This window comes from Pocillopora verrucosa, chromosome 5 (genome assembly GCF_036669915.1).
Source record: "Pocillopora verrucosa isolate sample1 chromosome 5, ASM3666991v2, whole genome shotgun sequence".
NCBI lineage: Eukaryota > Metazoa > Cnidaria > Anthozoa > Scleractinia > Pocilloporidae > Pocillopora > Pocillopora verrucosa.
In genome coordinates this window covers 16,677,243-16,691,831 of record NC_089316.1, presented here as the reverse complement: position 1 = coordinate 16,691,831, position 14,589 = coordinate 16,677,243, and the positions used below count along the sequence as shown (strand labels likewise).

The 14,589-nt window shown below is 38.2% G+C and overlaps 1 protein-coding gene and 1 pseudogene across 1 annotated transcript; both read right to left on the bottom strand.

Annotated features, from left to right (window-relative positions):
• Positions 1 to 254: 254 nt before the first annotated feature.
• On the bottom strand, positions 255 to 977 carry LOC136280750 (uncharacterized; annotated as a pseudogene).
• A 3,595-nt stretch (positions 978 to 4,572) lies between these two features.
• On the bottom strand, positions 4,573 to 14,236 carry LOC131791226 (fibrillin-2-like). Its single transcript, XM_066167186.1, has 10 exons — positions 13,842 to 14,236; positions 12,408 to 12,530; positions 12,171 to 12,293; positions 11,903 to 12,025; positions 10,311 to 10,433; positions 10,049 to 10,171; positions 7,956 to 8,078; positions 7,682 to 7,804; positions 6,030 to 6,164; positions 4,573 to 5,308 (listed from the first exon to the last, which is right to left on the bottom strand). Exons 1-10 carry the CDS (start codon positions 14,083 to 14,085, stop codon positions 4,938 to 4,940), a joined length of 1,611 nt encoding a protein of 536 aa, XP_066023283.1. The 5' UTR covers positions 14,086 to 14,236; the 3' UTR covers positions 4,573 to 4,937.
• Between the last annotated feature and the right edge of the window lie 353 nt (positions 14,237 to 14,589).

Here is a 14,589-nt window from a genome sequence, read left to right as displayed (position 1 = left end):
TATTATCCCTCGCACACTCGCACAAATTAAAGGCGTCGTAAGGCAGAGGGTGCTGCGGCCTCAGTTCGTTAGAAATGTGCGCCATTAGCTGTTTTCTTTCAGCTTCTTTTTCCTCCAGAAATAGTTCCTTTGGATTGTGCTCGATTTCTGGGCGTGCTTGTTGCCTTCTTCTGCTTGCTGCAAGGCGAGAAAAGAAACCCTGTACTTGGCTCTTGGTCAACCACTCGTCTCATTCAAACAACCTTCTATTCTGCTTATCTCTTGTCTTGCGCGTATCCTTTTGAGACTTGCTGAGGGTCAGCTTTTAGCCCTGATTGTTCCCCTGGGTCAAACTTTATAGTTAGATATTTCTTAACTTTGTCCATGAATCTAATGATCCTTCTCGTGGCCTGTGTAGGGTGTGCAACGCGGGTACTGAGAAATTTTCACTTTGGTGGATATTAGGTTCAGACGGTTCATTTTCAGTGACGTTGACTGATGTAGTAAACCTGTCTGCCCAATTTTTATGAAGCTTATCATAAGCGTTTCTGACGGCCTTTCATCTTTGACGCAATGATCCCCTACGTCCAAATGTGACTCGAGCTCTGAAAGTGTTTGGAAACTCTTCACGCATCCAGGCGCGGAACATTCAAACATGCTCATATTCGAATCGTCCTAGTCATTCTCTTCTTCTCAACTCTTTGTGACAGGATCTGAGCCTTGATAAACACGTGCATCATAAAGAGGGAAAATGTTTCACCAACAATGATACCAGTGTACTCTTAGCCCTTTAACACCAGCTGGTTAAAAGAGATTTCCTTACCACGCCCTATTCCGTACGACCTCCACCCACGAATACCTTTCTCCTCAAACTGGACATTGTGAAACTTGCTAAAACCATCTATCTTGTTCACTTCTAGGGTTATCTTGGCCTCGTCAACTTCGTAAACGCATGCGGATGTTCCTTTTACTGGTCTTTCAGAAAGCGCCCTCCTCATGTCTCCCGCTAATAGAATGTCGTGTCCTTCGTTGCAGAAAAGTCGGATGCATGTTTCCATCGGACACAGAATTCGATCACAAACAACCTTGCCATATTGTGACTCTGAAAAGTCACAAAAACCAACCCGCTAAACCAACCCGCTAAACCAACCCACTAAACCAATCCGCTTACCAGTTCCTTTTGCTGCAGCAATGAGGGAGTTATTATAATAACAGCCAGCTTTATCTGACCGCAGATAAACCCAGGTGATGTGAGGCTTTTCGGTCTTAGTTTCTCTCAGTGTTCTTTCTATGATGGAACACACGGCGAACCAGCCCTGCTGGCATGCGTCAAACAGATGTGCATATGACCGCAGTTCTAGTCTTCCTTCAAGGTTCGGATCACGTGTGATCACCGTCGAGATGTGCCAACCCAATCCTCTCTTGCCAAACAAATCTGACCGCTTCTCGCGATATTTAAGCTGAAGGAACTTCATTGCCCAGTCCATTATTACCGGTGCACATACAGTTCGGATAAGTACTTATCGTCTTCAGCTGATCTTGCTTTGCTGCTTCCTGGTTTAAAGAGCGAACAATATGATCCTTCCATTCAAAAATATCTGTCTATGCCAGTTTGAAGTCGTATAGCATATCGTATCGATGTTCACTGCCGTAAGGGATCCAAGATGGACCTCGAACTTTGTCTTCGACTTTAACTAAGACATTTCGCGGATTTTTACACTCTTTACAGTTTTCTATGCTTTGATGGGAGCATTTCTCCTGGGAGTCGGATCTTGTTCGTCACTTGAAGCGAACTTGCGGCAATGATCAGGACATAAAGCTTCCTCTTTATTGCAGTGAACGCGATAATTGGTCCTCAAGTAACGTTTTCTACTTTTAAGCCTTTCCTTAACCTCAGGGCACCCTATTCATTCCTCCTTTCTCTAGATCATCGACAGTCATTTCAATTTTCTGGAAACCAGCAGAGCCATCGGCAGCAGTATTGTCGAAGCCTCGAACGACTTTCTCTGTGAGGCTCGTCTGACTTCTAGGATCTAAGAGTAAAGTGGTGCGACTGAGAGGTTCAAACCTCTCCTCCTGACAGAACTGTATGTACTGGCTAATCATCGTAGACCGCGTCACGGTACGCACCACGTTCGGCATCTCGATGATTTCGCCACTGTCTAGCTTAAGGAATTTAGTTCCGTAAGACACCTCTTGATAAAAGTATGGGCGATTAATGAACTCGACGAAATGATCGATTTTGGGTTATATCAATGCGAACACGATGATGTATCTTCTCCTCAGGCACCTGGTTGACTGAACCTTTGGTAGAACTGTGCCATTCCAAACCCAACAGTGGCTCAGAATGCTTCTTCCGGCAAGTGGTGTAAATAGCTATAGAATTGCATCAATACAACTGATAAATTATTCCATCGTCTTCATCATCGTCATCTTCATCTTCATCGCTAGCTTAGCATAAGTCATTTCTAAGAGAAATACCAGGCGTTTCAAACACATCTAGGAGGCCTATAATCTCTATCTTGCGTAACAGTTGTCGTTGTGGGTGTAAGATAAAGGAAAAGTGTTTCCGGACCGTAGAGACGAGTAAAAGATGGGCGACATCGCGCGAGGTATGGGAAGGAGATGCAGATTCACCGCTCAGGACTATATTTTTGTCCTTTATTGCCACCAGCCAGGCTGGCCAGTAGTCTTAGTGTAGCAATAGCATAAAAGAATTAAAGAAATTTGCTTGGTTGATGAAAAAAAAACGCATTTTTGTATTTACGACTGCGACACCAGTAATTAACCAAGGGAAATGGACATGTGACCAACAACAACAAAAACTTATAGGAGTAATGACAATTTAGGAAACAGAACTCGAGAGAGCCACAAGGCTATTGGTACTTACGTGATCCTACAGAGGCGATTTCTTTAAATGTGTAAGTCTTATTTCGTTAGCTATTTGGAAGGTTATGACGTGGCTGCCCGCCACACTTGTAACTTTCCCAGTATGGCCGGGGTATTGGCACTACCTTGGACCTCGTTAGAATCTTCCTAGTAAGTGTCTGTGCCTCGGGAAGATGGTCATTCCCTCGGGCTGAATTCTCGACAAATGCTGAATTCCCGCTCTCGCCATGACTAACTTGGGTTCTGTAACTACGCTGTATTTTGACAAGTAGAGCTCGGAGAGCAAAACACGCTCTACTTCCTCCTTACTAGAACCGACTTTACAGTATTTCGTAAAGAGAACAATTTGGGGGGAAAGCAAAGATATTTAGTGCTAACAAAGAAAACCTTCCAAGAAACACTGTCTCGGATTCGTCTGAAAATCTTGCCGACAAATCTTTTTGTTCCCGAAAGATTTTAATTGAATTAGGGAGAAATAAACAAGTTTGCCAAATATTCTTTCGCAAAAAATAGAAATGCCACACAGAAAAGATAAAAAGTTTTAACTTTAATAAGCTTTAAGCAAAAAACAACTCGTGTGTTTTTGAAGAGATGTACCTGTATTAAAATGAAATGTAGCTGCCGTCGAATTTCTTAATTTCTCGAAATTAATCAGTAATTGAATTAGGTGAAACAGAAACACACAGCTCTTTTTTAGCGCCCCATAGAAAATGAAAATGGTCATAAAAATATAATACAAAATTTTTGTCTTGAAAATACGGAAAAAATTCCTACAAGAAAGAAAAAAAACACAACTCTTTGTCATCAAGAAAACGTCAAACAAACAATGTGACCTGGACTACACATGACATAACTTTCTGTAGCTAATTTGCACAATTTATTAACCGCAAGAAAGCTCTCCTTCCTTGTTTGTTCTTCAGTACACCTATATCTCAAATACAACGGTGTAAACGTGATATGATACTTATTTCTAATGTACAAACCAACCTCTCATTATTTTTTATTTGATTTTAAGATGGTTCTCGGTCCCGATATTAATAAACTGTTGGATCGTGTTTTATCGAGATAAAAACACTTCAGCTAAATGAACAACTTTATTTATGAAAATAAACTGGATTCCGTCAGCGCATTGTGTTCAAAGAAAATGGCTCTTGAAATTTACGTAATGCATTCAAGAAAGGATAAAACGATTGAGTTTCCACATTCTTAAAAACACTTCTTTGAATGGCTAAATGTTGTTACGGAAACTGTTTGTGACGTGTATCGTATAAACACGATCGCTGCAGCCAGGAGGCTGCAGTTAATTTGCATATAAGAATTTAAAAGTATTTTCATTTCGTTAAAAAAAAAGGCCAAAATATTTATGAAATTCACAAAGCTCTCTACGGCGCAGGATGAGGAGTGCCCAAAAGTTTTATTCTATGTTTAACTTGCTGTATCTAAGTACTTTTAAGCTGAAATAGACTTGACTCCAGATCAGGTCCCACATAAGAGAAAATAGCTTACAACCGCATGTACCTCACTCCTCACAAATTTCAATGCTCACGATAAGGTATTTTGAAAATTTCATAACTTGGTAAAAGTTTTACAGAATGCAATCATTTTACTTTTGAAGTATTGAAATAAAGTCATTCTTAAATATGTAAAATAATTAGCTTTCTAGATTGGAAAAACAGGATTTGGTAGTGCTCGATATTTATAGCTTAATTAGAGGGGTCACAGAAGGCAAATTGAGAAGTTTTGGGGTGACCTTTAAAATTGTCTCGTAAAAAATGAAAAAAATAAAATTGATCAAAATAAATGTGATATTTGTACACGGGACAGAGTTGTTGACTTCCAATGAAAAACTTAGGGAAATCGGTGTAGGATCGAAATTTGCCTTATCCGTTCTTACGCGGACAGCCTCTTAACAGTTCGTCACCGACGTAAAACTTTGACAATATGATTCGGGTTATGACGATGGTATTAAGGATTACGATAAGGAGTGGACTACGGTAAGTCATAAAGTACATTGTTCACGAGAATCTATTTATGACGTATTTGATTTTGTGAAGTTCCTAGACTCATGTTTAGTCCGTGCTACAGTAGCGGGAATCACAAATAGGGGGCTGATCAAGTTTGTAAACAAAAAATGATCCACAATTTTTAACTGAAATTGTGCTTGAATGTGTGCAACCGGAGCTACGATCGCTAAAGCAGACCTTTCTTGAAACTTCATCATCATCCACTGTAGGATGAGCACCATCCAACCAGCCTGACCAGTCTGTACCACATCTGTGGGCTGGCACACGCGTTGTTGGCATTTTTGTTCCTGCAGCTCCCACAAAACGATACCATCCCTCAGGGAGTGAGTTGTCACATAGCTCTGAACCATGTGGTGTGACGTAACTGCTTTTTCTGTTAGCTTCACTTAGGCTGCGGTAATTATAACATGGATCGGCTAAAAAGTTCAATAATACTTGTGAAAGGGAAATCTTATCATCTTTTTTATCATAACGTAGCTCAAAGGAATCACTTGAAGCTATGGACTTCTCACTTTCACCTCACCATCATTTATATATTTATATCATCATCATATATATATTGATACGTAAGTTTAAGAATTAAGAGGACGCATCGATTCTCTGTTAATCTGAGTTTCCGCCTAAGCGCTCGTCAGACAAAACTTTACTCGAATAAAGTTCTGTCTGACCAACGCTTAGGCGCGAAACTCAGAGTAACAGAGAATCGATGCGTCCTCTTTAATTCTTTAACTTATGTATACTTAGCTCTGCTACCGCAACATTGAGCACTTTACGCCAAGGTAGACTCTACCCCCACATTTATATATATATATTTATATATATAAACACATTCCTTTGACCCAAAGATAGCAGATGCTAAACAGGGAGGGGGTCAATTTTACTTTAACTTAATGAAATTACATTGGAAATAATATAAAAATAAAAAAGAAATAAATAAAAGGAGGAAAAATATAAGAAGTTCATTTCTTGAGTTTCTAGGTGTACGAAAAATATTGTAGAAATTTAAGTTAAATAGTAATAATAATGATGATAATAGTTATAGTAATAACAATAATACTAATAATACTGCGCGCTCCTTGGTAACATTTAACTAGACGTACATTATGAAGTTACGAAGACTGAAAATAATAAACTTACCTTCACATAGTGAACCATTCCCAATATAGGTAGGATTGCAAGAGCAGTTGTATGAGCCCTGGGTATTAACGCAAGAGGCATTCAGATGGCAGTCGTTCATCTTGACGACAAAATCCTCACTGCACTCATCAATGTCTAGAAGATAACGTCCTCAGTTGACAGAGATAGGAAAGATTTGTAACGCGCAAGTTTACTAACATTAGTGCAGTTTCTAGCCTGTGAACACAGCCGCTTCTCATGTCTCAGTTCAATACTGATCGGCACAATTCACAACATGGAGGTCAATAAATACATAGCCACTGGATGTATCGCATTCACAGGACTGGATTTGGCCATAAGAATAACGATTCTCCGGATAAATGTTGTTCGTTTTTGGATTTCACTCCACCTGCCATGTCTACAGTTGTAAATCACATTGCATATTTTCATGTATGAACGATTGTTTACATACCATATGGACAGACTTTTTATGAAGTGTTAGGTTTATTATCTAGTTTACATGTAATGACAATTAACTGTTAAACAGACTTAAGTCAATGATTTATAAATCGATCAGGAAAGATATAAACCATATAAATTTCCCTTCTCGATAGAAATAATGCAACACACTGACAGCTTGCAAAAAATATCAAAATACCTCTCAGAACTTGAAACAAGGCATATTAAGCCTGAAGGTTCATAATATTCTCTGTCTTTAAGTCGAAAAGAGCGAATAAACTCCGCAAGATGCATGTTTAGTTCCTCAGGCGATATTTTGTGTACTTTAATAATTGAAATATTAGACATTTTCAATGAGCACTTGGGCTGGGGGGGTGGGGAGAGGAGGGAGCACTTATTTGTAGGGGGGTCCGTCTTCGACTAGTCGAGAGGGGCGCTCCTTAAGTTACCTCAGCAATAGGACATAAAATAAAAATAATCGATAATACATGAAGGAACTCTGCAACCACATGAACATATAAAATATTTTCGTAGGAAAATAAATTATTCTGCTGTACAGGTTGCGCTGTTGCTGAAGGTTGAAAAGTTACATAAAAAAGTGTCGCAATAGAAACAGATTTTCTTTGTATCTATACTATTTAAAAAAGTGAAGGAGGAGAAGGGTAGGGTGGGGGTGGTTATTCGAGCGTGGCCGTATATTCGAGAAAAATATTCCTAATAATAGTGAAATGATGTATCTCTTATTCAATGGTAAGAGAAGAAATTTAAGAATATTAAATAAAATATTTTAAACCAGCGAAAACTGTGTATCTATGCATATTATGATATCCGTAGCTTAATAGAAATACGAGGTAGGGGGCGTGAAAACCATTGCACTGCCTCTTGATCATTAGCCTAGTTACGAAGACAATACTGGTAATGGAAAGGTGCTTTGCTCAACATAAGGTATTGCTGCTCTAATATAAATTGGCAAGACTGTCCATCTCCAATGTATCCTTCCTTACAGATGCAATTATGTGAACCATTAGTGTTAGTACAGTTAGCATTAGCATCACAAACATCATCGTTGCATTCATTAATATCTGTGAACACAATAGATTCGCAATGGGTAACTGAATAGAGAAAAAAACTCTTCAGCCAGTTTGTTGGATAACAAGGCAATTATTTGTGATGAACAGTTATTCTGCTTTTTTTCAACTCTAATCTAATTTTACCTTGGCACGACTCTCCTTTTCCAGTGTATCCTTCCTTACAGGTGCAGCTATGGGAACCATAAGTGTTTGTACAATTCGCATTTACGTCACAATCATGGCTTCCATCGTTGCATTCGTCGATATCTAGAAGCATAAGTGATATACAAAAAGTATGGCAATAGAAATACGAGAGTGGTGCGTGACAACAGGTCTCTAAAATGAGGGCTAATTTCCATGGGTAATTGTTTCTGTGCAAAGCTACTTGCTTTAATTAGTGTAGGCCACTCTTATTCACCTTGACATAACTGTCCATCTCCAGTGTATCCTTCCTTGCATGTACAAATATGAGAACCATCTGTGTTGTTACAGTTTGAATTAACGTCGCAAACATGGTTGCCATCGCTACACTCATTGACATCTGAGAACAAAAATGAATTGCCAAAACGTTGCTCGACAGAAACAAGCATCAGATTTCTAAGTTTTTGAGGAATTAGTTTTTTTTTTCTATTTGCTAAGTCTAATGCAGTGATTATACATTGGCATGACTGTCCGTCCCCAGTGTATCCTTCCTTACAAGTGCAGTTGTGAGAGCCGTCAGTGTTGGTACAATTTGCAGTCACGTCACAAGCATGGCTGCCACTGAGGCACTCATCGATATCTGGTAGTACAAATGATATAGATATAGAATACTTCATGCAAAGTCTGTCTGTATGGTATTTACGCACGAGCTCGTAGTATCCGAAATCGAGAGTGTCATAATATTGGCTGGCCTCCGTTTCCGGCCGGCGGTCATCATATTAGTACCTAGGTCACCGCATATAAAATATAGGCATTGATCATCATTTATGTGTGATTTAGTTTAGTGTTCTTCTTGCTTCGGAATAAAACGTGTGTGTGTCTTACAATCTACGCCTCTTGTTCTTTTAAAAAAGAACCACAACAGTGGGAGTGAACGCAGCAAACGAGTAAGATTTTTGATATAAAGCAACAAGTCTTTACATACCTTACGGACAGACTTTACGTGATGTATTAGGTTTATTATATAGTTTACATGTACATAAGAAGAGTAAATTCCTCTTTTATAACAATTAATTGTCAAACAGACAATGGTTTACAAATCGATGATGAAAGATAAAAACCATATAAATTTCCTTTTTCAATAACCAGGTATGTTACGCCTGAGGGTTCCTAATCTTCTCTGTCTTTAAGTTGAAAAGAGTGAATATACTCCGCAAGATACATGTTATGTTCCTCAGGCGATATTGCCTGTAGTTCAATAACTGAAAAATTTGACATTTTCAATGAGCGCTTGGGCGCTTATTGAAAATTTCGGCTAAAACTGGGAGGGAGAGGGGGCACTTATTTGTAGGATGGGCGCTTTGGCGATCAGTCGAATGGGGCGCTTCTTAAGTTACCTCAGCAATGGGACATCAAAATCAAAATAAAAGATAATACATAAAGGAACTCTGCAAGCACATGAAGATTTAAAAAAATCTGAAATTGAAAGTAAATTTGTTCTGCTGTACTGATTGCGCTGTTGTTGAACGTTGAAAAGTTATAAAAAAAGTGTGGCAGTAGAAACAGATTTTCCTTGTATCTAAACTATTTAAAAAAAGCGAGGAAGAGAAGGGCGGGGTGTGGGGGGGGGGGTTATCCAAGCGTGGCCGCATATTCGAGAAAAATATTCCAGGTAATGATTAAATGATAAATCCTATATTCGATGGTTTATCATATACTACGAGAAGAAATCTTGTTCATTGCTCTTAATTATCCTCGTTCCTTTCGCGCTCAGAAAAATACCAAGAAACTCGAAAAATATCCGCGCGTATTATATTTTAAATCTTCGAAAACTGTGAATGCATGCATATAATGAAACCCGTAACTTAATAGAAATACGAGGTAGGGGCATGAAAATCATTACGTTGCTTCTTGATCATAACCTCAGTTACGAAGACAATACTTATTATGAAAAGCTTCTTTGCTCGACATGAAGTATTGCTTTTCTAACCTACGTTGGCAAGACTGTCCATTTATAATGTATCCTTCCTAGCAGATGCAATTATATGAACCATTTGTGTTGGTAGAGTTAACATTAGCATCACAAATATATGACTATCATCGTAGCATTCATCAATATCTGCGAACACAATAGATTTGCAAAGGATCACTGACTAACGAAAAAAATATTAGCCAGTTTGTCGCATAACAAGGCAATTAATATTATTATTATTATCACTATTATTACATAAGTGACGTATAAAAAGTAATCTAATGATAATACGAGAGTGGTGCGTAAAAACAGGTCTCTAAAATGTGGGCTAATTTCCATGGGCGATAGTTTATGTGCAAAGCTGATTGTTTTAATTAGTGTATGCAACTCTTATTTACCTTGGCATGACTGTCCATCTCCAGTGTATCCTTCCTTGCAAGTACAAATGTGAGAACCATCTGTGTTGTTACAGTTCGAATTAACATCGCAAACATGGTTGCCATCGCTACACTCATTGACATCTGAGAACAAAAATGAATTGCCAAAACGTTACTTGACAGAGACAAACATCAAATTTCTGAGTTTTGAAAGAAAGAGTTTTTTTTTTATATGTGGGAAACTTCATTCTCCTATTTGCTAAGTTTAATGTGATGATTATACCTTGGCATGAGTGTCCGTCCCCAGTGTATCCTACCTTACAGGTGCAGTTGTGGTAGCCGTCAGTGTTGGTACAATTCGCACTCACGTCACAGGCATGGCTTCTATTGAGGCACTCATCGATATCTGGTAGTACAATTGATATAGATATAGAATAATTCGTGCAAAGTCTGTCTTTATGATATTCACGCACGAGATCGTAGTATCGGAAGTCGAGGGAGTGAACGCAGCAAACGAGTAAGATTTTTGATATAAAGCAACGATTGTTTATATACCGTGCGGACTGACTACACGTGATGTATTAGGTTTATTATATAGTATACATGTACATAAGGAGAGTAAATTCCTCTTTTATAACATTTAATTGACAAACAGACAGTGGTTTATAAATCGATCATGAAAGATAAAAGTCATATCAATTTCCCTTCTCGATAGAAATATTGCATCATACTGACAGCTGGCAAAAAATAACAAAATACCTCTCAATATTTGAAACAAGGCATGTTAAAGCTAAGGGTTCATACTCCTCTCTGTCTTTAAGTCGAAAAGAGTGAATAAACTCCGCAAGACACATATTTAGTTCCTCGGGCGATATTGTGTCTACTTTAATAATTGAAATAATAGACATTTTCAAGGAGCACTTGAGCGCTTATTAAAAATTTCGGCTAAAAATGGGAGGGGGAGGGGGCACTTGTTTGTAGAGAGGGCGCTTTGTCGATTAGTCGAGAGGGGCACCTCTTAAGTTACTTTGGCAATAGGACATAAAATCCAAATAATAGATAATACATAAAAAATTCTCTGCAAGCGCATGAAAATAGAAAATTTGAAATGGAAAATAAAATTATTCTGCCGTACTGATTGCTCTGTCGTTGAAGGTTGAAAAGTTACATAAAAAGTGTGGCAGTAGAAATAGATTTTCCTTGTATCTACTCTATTTAAAAAAGTGAGGGAGAGAAGGGTGGGTTGGGGGGGGGGGGGGTCGGTTATCCCAGCGTGGCCGTATATTCGAGAAAAAAGTTCCAGGTAATGGTTAAATGATAAAGATAAATCCCTTATTCGATGGTTTATCATATAATACGATAAGAAATTTCGCTCATTGCTCTTAATTATCTTCTTTACTTCCGCGCTCGGAAATATACCGAGCAACTCGTACATTATCCCCGTGTGTTATATTATAAACCTTCGAAAAAAGTGAATGTACGCATATGATGAAACCCATAACTCAATAGAACTACGAGGTCGGGGCGTGAAAATCATTACGTTGCTTCTTGATCATAACCTCAGTTACGAAGGCAATACTTATTATGAAAAGCTGCTTTGCTCAACATTAAGTATTGCTTTTGTAATCTACGTTGGCAAGGCTGTCCATTTGTAATGTATCCTTCCTTACAGATGCAGTTATCAGAACCATTAGTGTTTGTACAGTTAGCATTAGAATCACATACATGGCTATCATCGTTGCATTGTGAACGCAATCTATTTGCAAAGGGTAACTGTATGGAGAAAAACGAATGTTAACCAGTTTGTTGGATAACAAGGAAATTATTTGTGATGAACAGTTATTCTGCTATTTTTCAACTCTAATCTAATTTTACCTTGGCATGACTCTCCTTTTCCAGTATATCCTTCCTTACAGGTGCAGCTATGGAAGCCATTAGTGTTGGTGCAATGCGCATTTACGTCACAGTCATGGCTTCCTTTGCTGCATTCGTCGATATCTAGCAGCGTTAGTGATGTATAAAAGGCAATTTAATAGAAATACGATAATGGTGCGCGAAAACAGGCCTCTAAAATGTGGGCTAATTTTTATGGGCGATAGCTCATGAGTAAAGCTGTTTGGATTTTAGGGCTACTCTTACTCACCTTGACATAACTGTCCATCTCCAGCGTATCCTTCTTTGCAGGTGCAAATATGAGAACCATTTGTGTTGTTACAGTTCGAATTAACATCGCAAACATGGTTGCCATCGCTACACTCATTGACATCTGTAAACAAAAATGAATTGCCAAAACGAGAGAGAAAAACATCAAATTTCAATTTTTTATGATTTGTAGGGAAATTTATTCTGTTATTAACCAAGTCAAATGCAATGATTATACCTTGGCATGAATTCCCGTCTCCAGTGTATCCTTCCTTACAGGCGCAGATATAAGAGTCGTCAGTGTTAGTACAGTTCGCATTTATGTCACATACATAGTTTCCAGTACTGCACTCGTCGATGTCTGGGGACACAAGTAATGTAGAAAAAGGTAGCTTAATAGAGGAACAACCCAAGAGCGTGAAAACATTCATTTTAACTTTAACCCTGGGAGGAAATATGACATCGTTTTGGCCTGATTGTTGTCCGAAGAACTTATAATTCAGTGCAATCTAGAGTTAAAGAAAACAAAATATCAAAACAAAATCTCCTTTCTGGCCTACACAAGGAAAAGCAAATCATTCGAGTGAACTTGCCATTTGTCATCGTGACACCCTACAATTGAAGACGCCATTAAAGTGAAATTAGAGCTGCTATTTCTGCTTCCTACATCAAAACAGCATGGACTAAAAGAACCGAAATTCGTGTGCAAAACTTACAAGAACTCAGCTCGTATATTTAGTTCTTAATCTGTGACCACCATCATGAAACATGTACTCTTATTTGTGACGTCTTAAAAATGTCACGCATTTACAACACTTTTGTCACACTTTTGCTTCACTCTTTGATTAGAAGTCGAAAATAGACATCTTGTTAACCATGCGTATCTGGATAAGCTTATTTGCCTACTTGTATAAACTCCTGCTGCTGTCAGATAAGACGCGTATGAGCATGAAACAAGTTTTCATTATTTCTTTTCGTGCAGTGCTGTTTATTATTTTAAGAACAAAAAAATACCTGGAGTGATGTACATTTTTTCCCAGGCTTCATAAAAGGACTAATCTATTACTAATCTATAGCTAACTGATGAAACTTTGTGTAAAAGAAATAACTGGAACAATGGTTATCTGCTCATCATAGGCCATTTCATAACTTTTGGTTGTATTTAGGAGCCTACTTCACTCTTGTAAGGAACGCACGCTTGGGTACCCACTGAGTAATTCAAACAGGCAGCTAACGTTATACAATTGAAATTTTCCGCTGGAATGCTCTTAAGTCTTAAGTCTTAAGTCTGAAATGCTCTTAAGTAGCCTCACAGCTACTTATGTGCTCGTGCATGTTCTGTCAACGGATCGCTTGCCTCTTTGATTTTCAAAGCATATTTAAAACTTATCGCTCTTACCCTAACATGTTTCCTTCTTTAATTCTTACCATTTACATGATCAAACTGAATACTTACTTTATCGTCTTGTCCATATATCTATTGATTAATTTTGTCCGCTAGCTTTTAGCTTTACGTGAAAATGACATGATTACTTTCTACTACTGAGGACATCGACAATGACACATCGATGTGCTGAAATTTCGACCAAATTCTCTCTTTTGTTCAAATATGTTGTTTCTTATCGTTGACTTCTGAATAAATAGCGAAAATTGAGTGACATTTGATACTTACCTTTCCTGTTATTATCACTAAGGTATTCCGAAACGTATTTTCCAATGAACACTGCCGCGATGATTGTAGAAATTGCCACTGCAATAGCAACAAGAATGACCATAACTCTTCGGCAGGATCTAGAAGAACGATTGGCAGCTGTCAATAGATCTCTGCTTCCCGTAATGGAGAGTTGTTCTCCAAGATTTGCAGGTTTTGGATGGATATGATCCAAAGAGATAGTTTCGTTTTCTGACGACGTCATCTTAGATGAGATCTCTAGGCGTGGATGCAGGATTTACTTTACTCTTAATTTGCTGAGAAACAAAGTTACTTGCATGAAAAAAATCATCAGGCAGATGATTCCCTACACTCCAAGTTTTAGCTTATGACCAAAAAAGGTAAACCCAGCATCTCTCGTGATTCTAAAAGTCTGTTCGTCGGCGTGGCTTTCAGTTTCGAGTTTCAGTTTCGTAACTGTTAATGATGCAGTCATGCGTGATTTTTATGCATAAACGTGACCTTGAATCTCGATTGTTCGAGCCACATTTTACTTTTAGGTATTTTCCGGTACGTTAGGAACTCGGTTTCTTTTTCTAGTTCAGAGAAAAAAGTTTTTTTCTTGCCTTTCCCAATTTTTTCTTACTTTCTTTCATTTTCCTCTTCCCTCTCTCTTTCTTCCTTTCTTCCTTTTTTCCTTTTTACTAAAGTTAATAACACACTTCTTCAATCTTCAAAACCTCTAAGAAACAAAACTCTGCACTTTATT